At 40.2% G+C, this 12208-nt stretch overlaps 1 protein-coding gene across 1 annotated transcript; it reads right to left on the bottom strand.

The window, feature by feature from the left end:
- Positions 1–4633: 4633 nt before the first annotated feature.
- LOC100546777 (methylcrotonoyl-CoA carboxylase beta chain, mitochondrial-like) lies at positions 4634–11915 on the bottom strand. Its single transcript, XM_010726213.3, has 3 exons — positions 11771–11915; positions 10424–10509; positions 4634–5085 (listed from the first exon to the last, which is right to left on the bottom strand). The coding sequence occupies exons 1-3, from the start codon at positions 11867–11869 to the stop codon at positions 4968–4970; spliced, it is 303 nt and encodes a 100-aa protein (XP_010724515.1). The 5' UTR covers positions 11870–11915; the 3' UTR covers positions 4634–4967.
- Positions 11916–12208: the final 293 nt, after the last annotated feature.

Raw genomic sequence — 12208 nt, 5'->3', positions numbered from 1 at the left:
TATACCACTGTTTGTTTTTCTGAACAGCAAAGAAATACTAAGACAAATTAGAGTTCTGCCAAATTTAATAGAGTCCAGAGACATTTTCTGGAAGACAACATCTGTTTCAGCTGGAAATACAGACTTGTCTTGATGAGTAGTGGGAACACAAAGTACCACCTGAGTATGAGATGGGTTATCACAAGAGCAGCAGATACACAAAAACTAACACAACACTGAGGCTACAAATTTCACATTAAACCAAGCCCAAAACAGGTGAAAGAGTAGTAGGAAAGAGGAATGGGAACGGGCATCCAGTTCTTCTCAGAAATTGTATTGACTCTCAGTTTAGGCAAAGATTGGACAGAGGCTGTGCTCCAGTCTCATCTCATTGCAGTCCTGGAAACCAGCATGGATGCCTCATGGTGCTCTTCCACCAGACCATCTGCCTTCCATATTTGTTATGCAGACTGCCAGTGATTTTGGTTGGTTATCGTGTTGTAGCTTCCAGAGGTTCCTGGCCACGTTCCTAGGTGCCATGAGAACAAAAAGGGAAATGATTTGTGTAAATGGCACTGGGTTGGGTAGGGCGTTCTTATGATCCATCCTTAGTTCACTGTCTCACCCTTGGCTGCCTGCAACAGGGAGCAGCTTAGCCCACCTCATTCAGAGCTTTCCACTTCCCACTACTGTGGTGTTTGAAACAACACCTGACGTCACAGAACAACTGATTCTAAACTCAGCATACACAAATACTGACTTCTGATAAAGATGTCTCTTAGAGCTATCAAATGTGCTGGAACTAATCTCTTGGTCTTGCTCAGATGCAGGAGGGAGGTGTACAACCCAGAAGGGCAATGCTTGACAAGAGACCAGCAGAAAGGACGCAGAAGCACAGAGCACTCAGCTTGAGGTCCTGGTCTGCCACAGCTTGTGTGCTTCAAGTTGTGCAGCCATTTCTTTTGTTCCTCTTCGGTATCGTCCTTTCCAGTAAGTAAACAGATTAGCAGTTGTGAGTGTGAGTCGCTGTGAGTTCACTACAGTGAAGAAGTGACACGGAGCGAAAATAGGTAACAGGAAGCCTGGAGACAGTTGTCCACATTTCTTAAAGTGTCTTTGCTGTTAGGAATCTTACGCTTCCCAAGTGACAGCTATGTTTTATTAATGGTGTGTTTAACAACTACCTCCAGAGAATATCCACAAGAGATCTTATGGCAATGGGAAGTAGAATTATATAATAACATACTGCCCATGCATCAATACGCCTACCAACATCATCAACTATGGTGAAGGCATGGGAAAACAAATCTCCTGAGGGACAAGTGCCAATCTCTGCCTTTAGAGTGCCATTATTCATAACGTGCATCACATAGCCAGTGCTTTCCTGTGAGGCACCACATATTAAGCTGAAAAAACTTTTTCAGTAAGTGGTTTCCTATGCAATGGGGCATAGTTAATTGCTAGTGATTCATAGCGTCATTGTTGTTCAGTGATGTTCCCTCTCTCTGCATCTCCCCCTAACAGGAGCATGCTGATAGGATGCTAACAAGCCCATGATGATGAATTTCATTTGTTTAACAGGTTTCCAAAGATAGGTATTACTAATGCAGACGTAACTTATTTATGCAGAAACATGTTTTGACTTGGCTTGTACACATATTTAGAGGGAAAAATGTTGATAAATGTAATAACTATTCTTTCCGTCTTAACAAGTGATTGGCACTGCCAGAGGTTCAATTCCTCCTGAACACACCTAATTCCACTATCTGCATCTAAGGAATTAGCAGTTACTGTCTCCAAGTTGGAAAATTACTTACCTCACTTAAAAAATGGCATCAGAACAAAAGCAAGATACACAGTGAGCAGCTGAGGTCCCTGGGTTTGTTCAGCCCAGAGCAGAGGAGCTGAGGGGAGCCCTGATGGCAGGTGCAGCTCTCATAGGGAGGGCAGCGCTGAGCTCTGCTTTCTGGGGTCAGCAAGGTCAGCAATGGAACCTGAAGGAAAGCATGGAGCTACACCAGAGGAAGGTCAGGCTGTGCTTCACCAGAGGGTGGTGAGCATGGAACAGGCTGCCCAGGGTGGTGGTCATGGCCCCAAGCTCCAGAATTCAAGGAGAGTTTGGACACAGCTCTCAGACGCAGGGTTTGGATGTTGGGTGGTCCTATTTGGAGCCAGGAGTTGGGACTCAATGATCCTCGTGGGTCTTTTCCAACTCAGGATATTCCATGAGTCAAAAATATTATTCCTAAATTATCACTTAAAGCTATGAAAAAAAATCAGCCAACTTTTGGGACCTTGAGGGTAAGAGGCTGGGAAAGATGACCCCACAGTTTAAAGCAGACAGACAATGGATGCCTGAGCTGCTGACTCCACCACAGTTGAAGGAAATAATGTGTTACTTTTTCACTGGAAGCTGTTAGTAACAATTGCTTCACAGTCTGAGTCCTTCCTTCTCCCTCACACACATATTTGAAAATTGGGCATTTAAAAAGATATTTCAAAAACTCAGCAACTGTGACACCGTATTTTCAGGATACAGATATCCTGGGGCAACTCCCAACACAACTTTTACAAACTCTCATGGTACGATGAGAATGAGAATTACATACCAAAACGCAACTGTTGCCATTTCACTGCAGTATCCTGCACTCTCACAGTCTGCTGTGTAATTAGCGTAAGAACATGCATGTGAGCATGACAGTGAGGATGCATTTGTGCAGACCTACAGAAGTAACCTTTTTAGCAGTGCCAAACACCCTAAATTTTGGATAAATTGGTTTGCAATCAAATCAGGGATGGAAAACTGGCCTCTGAGTGTACAGGCATACCCTGTAGCTCAGTGTGTACTGGGCTTTGCTCACACTTTCATCTTCACTTTTGGATTGTGCCAGAAACACACTGAGACAGGCATTAGGAAGTAGATCTGCCTCTCCCCTCCTGGGTTCAAAGGAACTTCAAATCTAGAAAGAGTACAGCTAGTTTTCTATGTAGGACTATTACTCCTTAGCAGTATTCTTCGTCCCACAGGCAAGCATTAAACATACTGGTGTGCTGGGCAGAGAGGAACCTGATGAGCTTCAACAAGACCAAGTGTAGGGTCCTGCACCCAAGAAGGAGTAACAGCATCACCAGTACACGTTCCAAGTTGACCTGCTGGATAGGAGCTCTGAGGGAGAAGGACAAGGTGTGCTGGTGGACAGCAGGCTGGCCATGAGCCAGCAGTGTGCCCTTGTCACCAAGAAGGCCAAAGGTGGTGACAAGGGGGGCATTGTAAAGAGCATGAGCAGCGATTTGGAGGAGGTGATTCTCTCCCTCTGCTTTGCTCTTGTGAGGCCACGTCCTCATATGCAATATTGTGTCCAGCTCTGGACTCCTCTGTTCAAAAAAGGCAACTTTTAGAAAGTTCAGCTTGGGTCCACAAAGATGATTAGGGGCCTGGAGCAACCCCCACGCGAGGAAAGGCTGAGAGACCTGTGACTCTTCAGCCTGGAGAAGACTGAGAGAGGATCTCATAAATATTTGTAAGTATCTACAGTGCAGGACCCAAACGGATGGGACCAGAACTCCTTTCAGTGATGTGCTGCTACAGAACAAGGGGCAAAATGGGCAAGAACCAGAAAATAGCAAGTTCCATACAAACGTGAGGAAGAACTTCTTTGCTTTGATGGTCACAAAGCACTGGAAATGGCTGCCCAGAGAGGTTGTGGAGTCATCTTCTCTGATTTGAGACCTGCCAGGATGCATTCCTGTGTGACCTACTTCAGAGAACCTGCTTTTGCAGGTGGCTGGACCAGATCATTTCCCCTACAATTCTGTGATTCTGTGACTTCCATCCGTGCTCTTTTAACCTATTTTAGTATTTGACTGTAAATCAAAAGTATTTCTGCCATTTAGCAGTTAATTGGTATCCAGACAACCGTAGGACCAAGCTAGATAAAGCTACCTTTAGAGGCCCAGTTAGCACAGTATTTGCCTCTTTATTCTAGGCACAATTGATGTCAAGCATTTAGTTTCTGCAAAGTACAGCATTTCTAAAAGGAACACAAGAGAAAGCAGGCATTGAATTCTCTAGAATTATTACACTGCAAGAAACTACACTAAATAAATACGATTTAACAAAGCACTCCAGCATCTTAACCCCAAAGTCAATGGGATTCAGGCAAGTGCTCTGTCTGGGTCAAGTATTGACCCATTTGAAGAGCCTGCTGCGTCTCTTAAACCTGGAATTTGCCTGGAGGATCACATCACTGTATTAAGATGCTGAAACATCTCAGCAGCCAACCTTCATCTTCAGACGTGTTTTCAGCAACCTGCAGCTCACACAGATGTAGCATACTCTCTCCAGCTCTTACAGAAAAAAAGTTTCACATCCATCAGATTCTCTCCTTGTTTTGACTACAGGGTATCATACAGAGAGGAATGTTTTCTGGATGAAAGCCAGAGAAAGGGCAAGATGTCAACAGCTGCATGAAATCCATAATTTCATGCTGTGCTGAACTCCCTGACTACTGCTCCTGCACTATTCTTTTGCAAAATTTTTTCACTAGAAAATGTGGATTCTACTTTTGGTTGTTGGATTGCAAGAACGCTTTGCATTTGTAGGAGACAGAGAAAGAAGAAATTAAACAAAATGAAGGAGCTGATACGCAGCAAGTATGCAGCATATTTTGCAGATTTATTAGTGAATGATGAATGATTTCTCATCAAACATTTTAACTTAATGCCAGAAGTTGCAGCTTATTCATGAACTGAGCAATGCAGAGCTCTACAAGTACTATGTCTGACTGGTGTCAGATCAGTATCAAGACATCAAAGGCCTGTACGATGAGCAGTCAGTGAAAATATATAATTAAGACTTCCATCAAGAACAGCATTGTATAAGCCTTTATTTCTTAAACCAGTTTAAAACACTTCAATGTTGTAAGTAACTTCACTCTCCAGTCCACGTTAAAATATGCAGAGGTAATTCTGACTAGCATACATTCAGGTTACATCCTGAAAACCCCAAATTCTGTCTTCTTCGTAGGTGCATTTAGTGCTGCACTGAGACTGAGGCCCAAAACCAGTCTAGTATCAGCTGGATCAATAATTCCATCATCCCACAGCCTAGGAAAAAGACAAACAACAATAATTAAAAAAAATTAACATACATAGCAGGTATATTTTCAAAGCACACAAAACTGAAAACAGTTACAGTAAACAGCAAGGAATAGAGACAAATTATACAAGAAGTCATGGCATTAATTCACCTTACTATGAATGGAGTGGACTAGTATGCAGTATTTTGTGCAATCTGTCAGCTAGAAGAAAGCAGAAACTTAGGGTAGCGTGGAAAATGACCTTTTCTCAAGAAATTATCTTCCTCTATTAAAGATACTAGTATTTTAAGGAGAATGTCACATCATTATGTACATTATTCATCTTAATCCAGCTGCCATTAAGCTTGCTTAATGTGTTTATACCTTCATCATTAAAAGAGACTGCTTAATTTTAAGCACCTCCAGTATCTGCCCTATTTATTCTTCTGAAGTCCATTTCTAAACAAGAGTAAGGTAATATCCTTCTTTTTATAGCTCTGAAGACAATTAAACTATAGATGCATGCTGTGTCAAAATCCTGAGGCCAGCATCAGATTTCCAAATTCACAAACCCTTGGAAACAATCTCTTTGGCATTATCCAAAAATTAAAGTTCTTGCTGCGTCACTTCTCCACAGCTACATCCTACCCAAAATAAAAGCCATGCCAAAACTCCCAGTAGGCCAGAAAACTATAAATATTGTGCATCTACTACTTCCTCAGTAAGACATTTAAACTAGATACCATGCTGGTCAAGCCTTCCTTATAAATGCAAGTATTTTAACCAGGATTTGCAAGAACAGGTACAGTACTTCAGTTAAGACAGTGATGCTCCTCTTTTATCCTATCTTTTCCTAATGAGACTTATTTTCCATCTTTTCTGAACTTACTGCAGTGCTGTCATGTCTACTGTTTTATTCTCTGTCTTTGGAAGAAGTGCTCAACTGTTGTTATTTTAAAACTACAGGAAAGGGTCATGAAAAGGAAGCTAAACACTGTCTTTTCATTATAGAAAGCACAATCATCCCTTTCTAACTGAATTTTCCAGTTGCAAATTCCCTGCTGTTTGAGTATTAATTGAAAAAAAAAAATCCAATTAAAAAGAAAACATTATAATGTGGACATTTCTCTCAAAACTAAGAGCCTACTCTCAAGAGAAACAGGACAAGAAGGTGTCTCTAAGTATGTGCTAATAATCTCGAGGCACCACCAGACACTACTGACAGCTTTCCATCTTTGCTGTGTTTTGCCAGGCAAAGAGCCTCTCACCCTCAACAGAGCACAAGAACATTGCTGAAATACAGCTTTTAATGAACACCTGCAGTGAGCTTTTTATTTATGAAGAAGACTGAAACTAAATGAAGTAATTCATACTTCTTTAGGAGTGTTTAATAAATGTGCTGAGGGCTGGGGAGGGCAGAGATGAACTGAATGAAAAAGGATCACCCACTTCATGTGGTATACTCCCATGCTGCAACTTCCTAGTAACTACTGCTGTAATAAACACAGCCAAACATGAGGCACATTTTAAAATGGCAGATTTGTTTTTCATAGCAACACAATTAACTTATATCCACAAACACATCAGGTTCTGTGCTGCATAAAAGTCAAACCACTTTCAGATGGTTACCCCTGGCTTCTGCTTCTCTTTGTTTAAACAAAACTACATCCTTTACAGGGATGAAACATTAATAATTGAACAACCTATTAAAATCCCACTGCTAGAACATGAGTCACATCTACACTCATAAAACATTCATAATAGAAACACTGTGAGTAAAAGAAATGAACAGCCCCTAAAAGTGAAATGATCACGTAATTTGTTATGGCGCAAATTGCTGAAACCCCTTTTAGAAACCCGTAAGTAGATTAATATAGCTCATTACAATGGTGCTGCCTAATGACTTTTGTTAATTGAGACTGCTCAGTATGTAAGATTCTAATCAAATAATTCATTAAAGTTTGATTAAAAAATACAACTATGGGGAACAGAATTGACATTCTGCACATGAAACAATTTGATATTTATAAGAGTAAACAAGAAAATTTGCCTGTATTTTAGGATCATTAAGGCATTTTCTTTCCTCTTATTATTACAGCTCAAAGCTTGAGTCAAAGCCCAATGAAGTCAACTGGAAGGGCTACATCAATCTCAGTGGACATCAGAGGTGAGATAAAGTCCCCATAAATTAGCAAGAAGACAGTATGAGCAAGGCTTCCAGACTGTCTGCATCCAAGCAGTAGAAGAAAGCAGGCTCTATTTTCATTTATCTTCCTTTCCTCTCTATAATGAAAAGCTGTTTGTTGGAGATTTCTCCAATAAACTTTTGTCTTTTTGGTGGAGAGATCTAGTCACAGAATCATAGAGTGACAGAATGGCTTGGGTTGAAAACAACCACAATGATCATCCAGTTCCAACCCCCTGCTATGTGCAGGGTTGCCAACCAGCAGACCAGGCTGCCCAGAGCCACATCCAGCCTGGCCTTGAATGCCTGCAGGGATGGGGCATCCACAGCCTCCGTGGGCAATCTGACCCAGTGCCTCACCACCCTCTGGGTGAAAAACTTCCTCCTAATATCTAACCTAAACCTCCCCTGTCTCAGTTTAAAACCATTCCTTCTTGTCCTATCATTATCCACCCTTGGAAACAGCCATCCCCCCTCCTGTTTATACGCTCCCTTCAAGTATCAGAAGGCCACAATGAGGTCTCCCAGGAGCCTTCTCTTCTCCAAGCTAAAACCTATTTAGTGTCTGACAAAACAATGGCTGTCATGATCCAGTTTCAAACAGATACAATAAGACACGGCTCACAGTTCACTGTTGTGGTTTGTTTTTTTTTTTAAACCAAGCTTGGGATCCCTTTAGAGCAAAGGGAATAATCTTTTATCTGATCTACAGCAAATGCTTGCTCAATTAGCACTACTCACGTGGGCTAACAACAGGTTGCCACCATGGTGCAAAATCCCTCCCTTGTGTACACTATTTTGGTGTGCACATGACACAATGTAATCCTACCTTGAATCTTTCTTTCTGATTGTGCAGTCTACTCCACAGTTAAAAAAGAATATATGCGTGAATGATCTGAAATCTTTCTTCGGAATTAGCAACAAGTGAAAGAAAAAGGTACACACAAAGCAGCACTCACAGGAAGTCAAGAAACGGTGGCAGAAAGCCCAAGAATAGATCAATAGATCCAGTTATCTCTACCAGACAGCACAGAGCAATTAAAAGCTCCTACACCTACATGGACAGACGGAGAGAACCAACCTGGACTGGTCAATCACTCACCACTCTCACAAGTGCTCAGTCACAAGAGGCATTTCACTTGACTTGCTTTTAGACAGGTCAGTCTGAGAGGAATGCCAGCTCTGACATTTGACTTTGCAGCTCAGTTGGGTTTATTATCCTGAGTGCAGCAGGAGCTTCACAAGAATTCGACAAGATGCAATCCAGATCAAAGCTAGTTCTCAGTCAGCTTTCAGCAAGAGCACATACATTGCCCTTCCAAGCTACAGGCAGCAGTATGTAACAACCCTGCTCTTTCTAAGTGAAGAACGTGCCTCCTGCTGCTAAGAGTATTTCCTCACACCTAGCAAAGTTGGGTTATAGAATGAAGTGCTTACGGATTTGCAACCTAGCTTTACAGAATGACCAGATGCATGGGGAACAAATTGGCAAAACCTGGTCTACAGAGAGCTGGAAGTTGGTATTAAATACTCAAGTTTCATACCTACGTTTTTGCTTTTTAAAAATCCTAACCTTATTCCTACAAGTGAATTTATTGCTGCAAGTCATTATAATACTCTGTAGTTTTTTTGGGAGGGGACAAAGTTTTGTTTCATCACTATACTGAATATATTGGATGCTAAATGAATCCAATTATTCTCAATCATGACTACAGAGAGACTATGACTGTGTCTTCAGTGAACATATTAAAAAGAGAAAATATAAGAAAACTGAGATCTTTCATTTCCTCCTTCGTGATAGGGATTCATTTTAAATATAAACAGATTGACTCATTTTTTTTAATGTTATTATTTCAGTGGAAAATTCTTTTCCTTAAATCTAATTATAAAAGATGACAATATGTGCTTCCATTTTTTCCTTTTTTTTCCCCAGGGAGTAGCACAAGGTTTTGTGGCAGAAGTACCAGGCTTCATTGTCAAACAGTACTAACAGAGACAGCACACCATCTAAATTTGTGGGAAATCCTAAAAAAAAAAATAAATAAATAAAATAAAACCATTAAAAAGATTAGGGAAAAAAAACCCAAAAACAGTATGTCACTAAGAAGTTCATGCCAATAAAGAATTAGGACTTCACAAAGCTATCCTAATTGACTATATGCAAAAACCCCAAGAAACTCAGTACCAGTGGGAGGTTGCACTTACACCTATAATTTCAAGAAAATATTCATGATGACTTTCTGCAACACTACCACACAGACCTCAGCCAGAAACAGAGATCACAGAGAAGACAAAACCTTTCCCTGAACCACTGACCCACATGCTATACACCTCAACTTCTGAAATCTGCCTGAATTACACTGCAGATGCCACACTACCTTACTGAGAATACACAGCCCATCGCAGCACCAAACAGAGAGAAACAGCTGAGACCCTATGAAGAACTGGCTTGTGAATATACCACAACCAGAAAAATAAGCAGAATGGTTATTGTAGACGGCGTGAAACTAGCACAGAGTAACACACAGAGGCCAAAAAAGCCTCCAACCTATTTTCCACAGGCAACAACACTCCAAGATGCCACTGTTTCACCAGCCTAACTCCAGGGCATTTACAGTATTTCAGAAAACAGAGCATGAAATGCTACAGAGGACTACCATAATAGACTTCTCAGCAAACACGCACCCATGAGCTAATGCCCTACTGAATTCCTATCACCCAGTGTACACCTACATGATCTGCACATTGCTTCAGGTATTCACTGACTTCTTCTGCCTGCAAACCCCACTTTCTCTTGACACACACGGAGTCCTTCAGTACACTTCAATGGATTTTAAAAGGTGAAGCGGAGAGAATGAGATAAAATTTATCCAGTACAAAATACACAGAATTATATGTTTCAGAAGATTGGTTACAGAATATCTCCTTATCATATAATTACTTACAGAACCAGTGTAGTAATTCCTGCAAGTGCTTGCCTTATTCTGAAATAGACTGTGGGACAAAGTCTCAGAGATGAGACAAAATATTTATTTGATGCTTGTTGTGTTGCACTCCTGCACATCAAACTAAATTTTTGTTCCAGAGTGCTCTGTTTACCTGCCCTTCAACACTAAAATTTAAAGCTATTATTATGTCCTGTGATTATAATCAGATTTTGGAAAAGCCATTTTCATGTTACCGAGCACTGGAATAATAAGGGTTTCCTTCCTCTTCAAACCTCCTAATGATTGGCTCCTTCAAGGCTTCTTCATCTGCCTTAGATAACTGTAACAAAACAGGCAAATCAACAAGCACAGAAAAGACATTCTTTAATATTTTCTTTCGCAGTGGCAGCAGAGCTTTATATGCAGCATCAAACAAGAAGAAATTGCTGAAATAACTGCTCCAAAATTTTTTCACTTTTTTGTCTTGCAGTTACAGATCTAGCATACTTGGTTGTGGAATTACTTTTTGAAACTGGGATGAATGGGAAGAAGAAAGTAAATAGATAGGCAGAAAGAAAGTCATTTCACCACATTTATTTGTCACATTTATTAGCTGATAAAGTCAGATTAAGGTACTTAAATGAGTGTAAAAGTAAATGGGGATTAGCATCAGAAAAACTACATTGCTGTGTTTCTCTAATAATCCAGAGTGGTGACTACTGTAATTCACAATACTTCCAAGTCTCCCCATGACTACAATCTTCACAGACCTCCTGTATATCACCTGATCAATCTTAGGGACTTGAAAAGTGAGACAGACAGAGAGAAGGATGAGTATGTTTTATCCACAGAAAGACAAAATAAAGAGTAGAATAAAGAACTCCAGAGATGAAATGTACGTAACTGCTTCACTATTCTCAGGAACTGCTCTTGGTAAGAAAAGCAATTCTACAACACTGCAGTAAAATCACTTTTTATGGAACAAACTAATGTACACTAATGTACCCTTATAATAATGTAAAAAAGCCAGGTAATTTAAAAATCACAGCAGAGAAGATTATATGGAGAAACCAGAAAATATTATTGAACTAATACCAATAATTATTAGCTATAATTATTAAGGAAGTCAAAGTCTTTTTCAAACCTCCCCGTGCTTCTGCTATTTTAAGTCTCGTTATTCTCAGTCACTGAATGATGTGAAGATCAGATTTCTACAGAACTGCCTACTTCAGAAGTGAATGGAAAGATGCTTTATTCTCACTTGTTCCTCATACTCCCAAGTGGGTGTAGGGGAGTGGGAGTCCCCTGCTGCTAATCTTGGGTAGATAAATAATTGCATGCAAAAAAATCCCTATAAGATGATGATGTAAGAAAAGCTTATCTTGTTCATCAAAGGCAAGAAATGTCATGAATGATCTTCACATTTATAAGACGTAAATGACAACATTTCACAAATATTTCATTGTTGTCAATGTACTAGATGGCATTAGGAGAACCACAGCTCACCTGGTATCTCCGTAACACACTTCCCAGGTATATAATGTGAGCCCCCTCAGTGAAGAAGTAAATGATAATGACAGTACCACAAATGAAAGACTTACCTGTTTTCCCTCTCTTTTTTTCTGGTCCTTAGCTATCGTAGCTAGAACAGTTGCAGCCTGCTCCCCTCCCATCACTGATATGCGAGCATTTGGCCACATATAAAGAAATCTTGGACTGAAAAGATATGTGTTGAGTATTAAAATAAGACACTGCATAATTACACAGTGAAGAATTATCACTCAGATGTGTTTTATTGTGTGTTTTTTATTGTTTTTTAGGGAATCCAATTTAACGTACTAACTGCTTGCAGCATTATGTTTCAAAATGCAGAAATTCAGCTCATTCCTACATTCAAGCACCTTATACATTTCTTTTTCATCTTAGAATCCCCTAGGAATTTTTCTTGGATAAGTTTCACTAACAACTTCAGTAGTATCAGGGACCTTGAAAACTTTAAAGTTATAAAAACTTTAATGAGTCATGTTGAGTAAGCAAGA

This window comes from Meleagris gallopavo, chromosome Z (genome assembly GCF_000146605.3).
Source record: "Meleagris gallopavo isolate NT-WF06-2002-E0010 breed Aviagen turkey brand Nicholas breeding stock chromosome Z, Turkey_5.1, whole genome shotgun sequence".
NCBI lineage: Eukaryota > Metazoa > Chordata > Aves > Galliformes > Phasianidae > Meleagris > Meleagris gallopavo.
The sequence above is the reverse complement of the archived record's forward strand: the minus strand, read 5'-3'. Positions and strand labels throughout refer to the sequence as shown.

Bases quoted from the DNA above. Each gene is read 5' to 3' on its own strand.
- LOC100546777 (XM_010726213.3), bottom strand. From the start codon at position 11,869: ATGTGGCCAAATGCTCGCATATCAGTGATGGGAGGGGAGCAGGCTGCA. The intron at 10,510-11,770 runs GTAAGTCTTTCA...GTTTTGTTACAG, and splicing joins AAAAAAGAGAGGGAAAACAG to TTATCTAAGGCAGATGAAGA. The intron at 5,086-10,423 runs GTAACATGAAAA...TCTTTTTCCTAG, and splicing joins CCTTATTATTCCAGTGCTCG to GCTGTGGGATGATGGAATTA.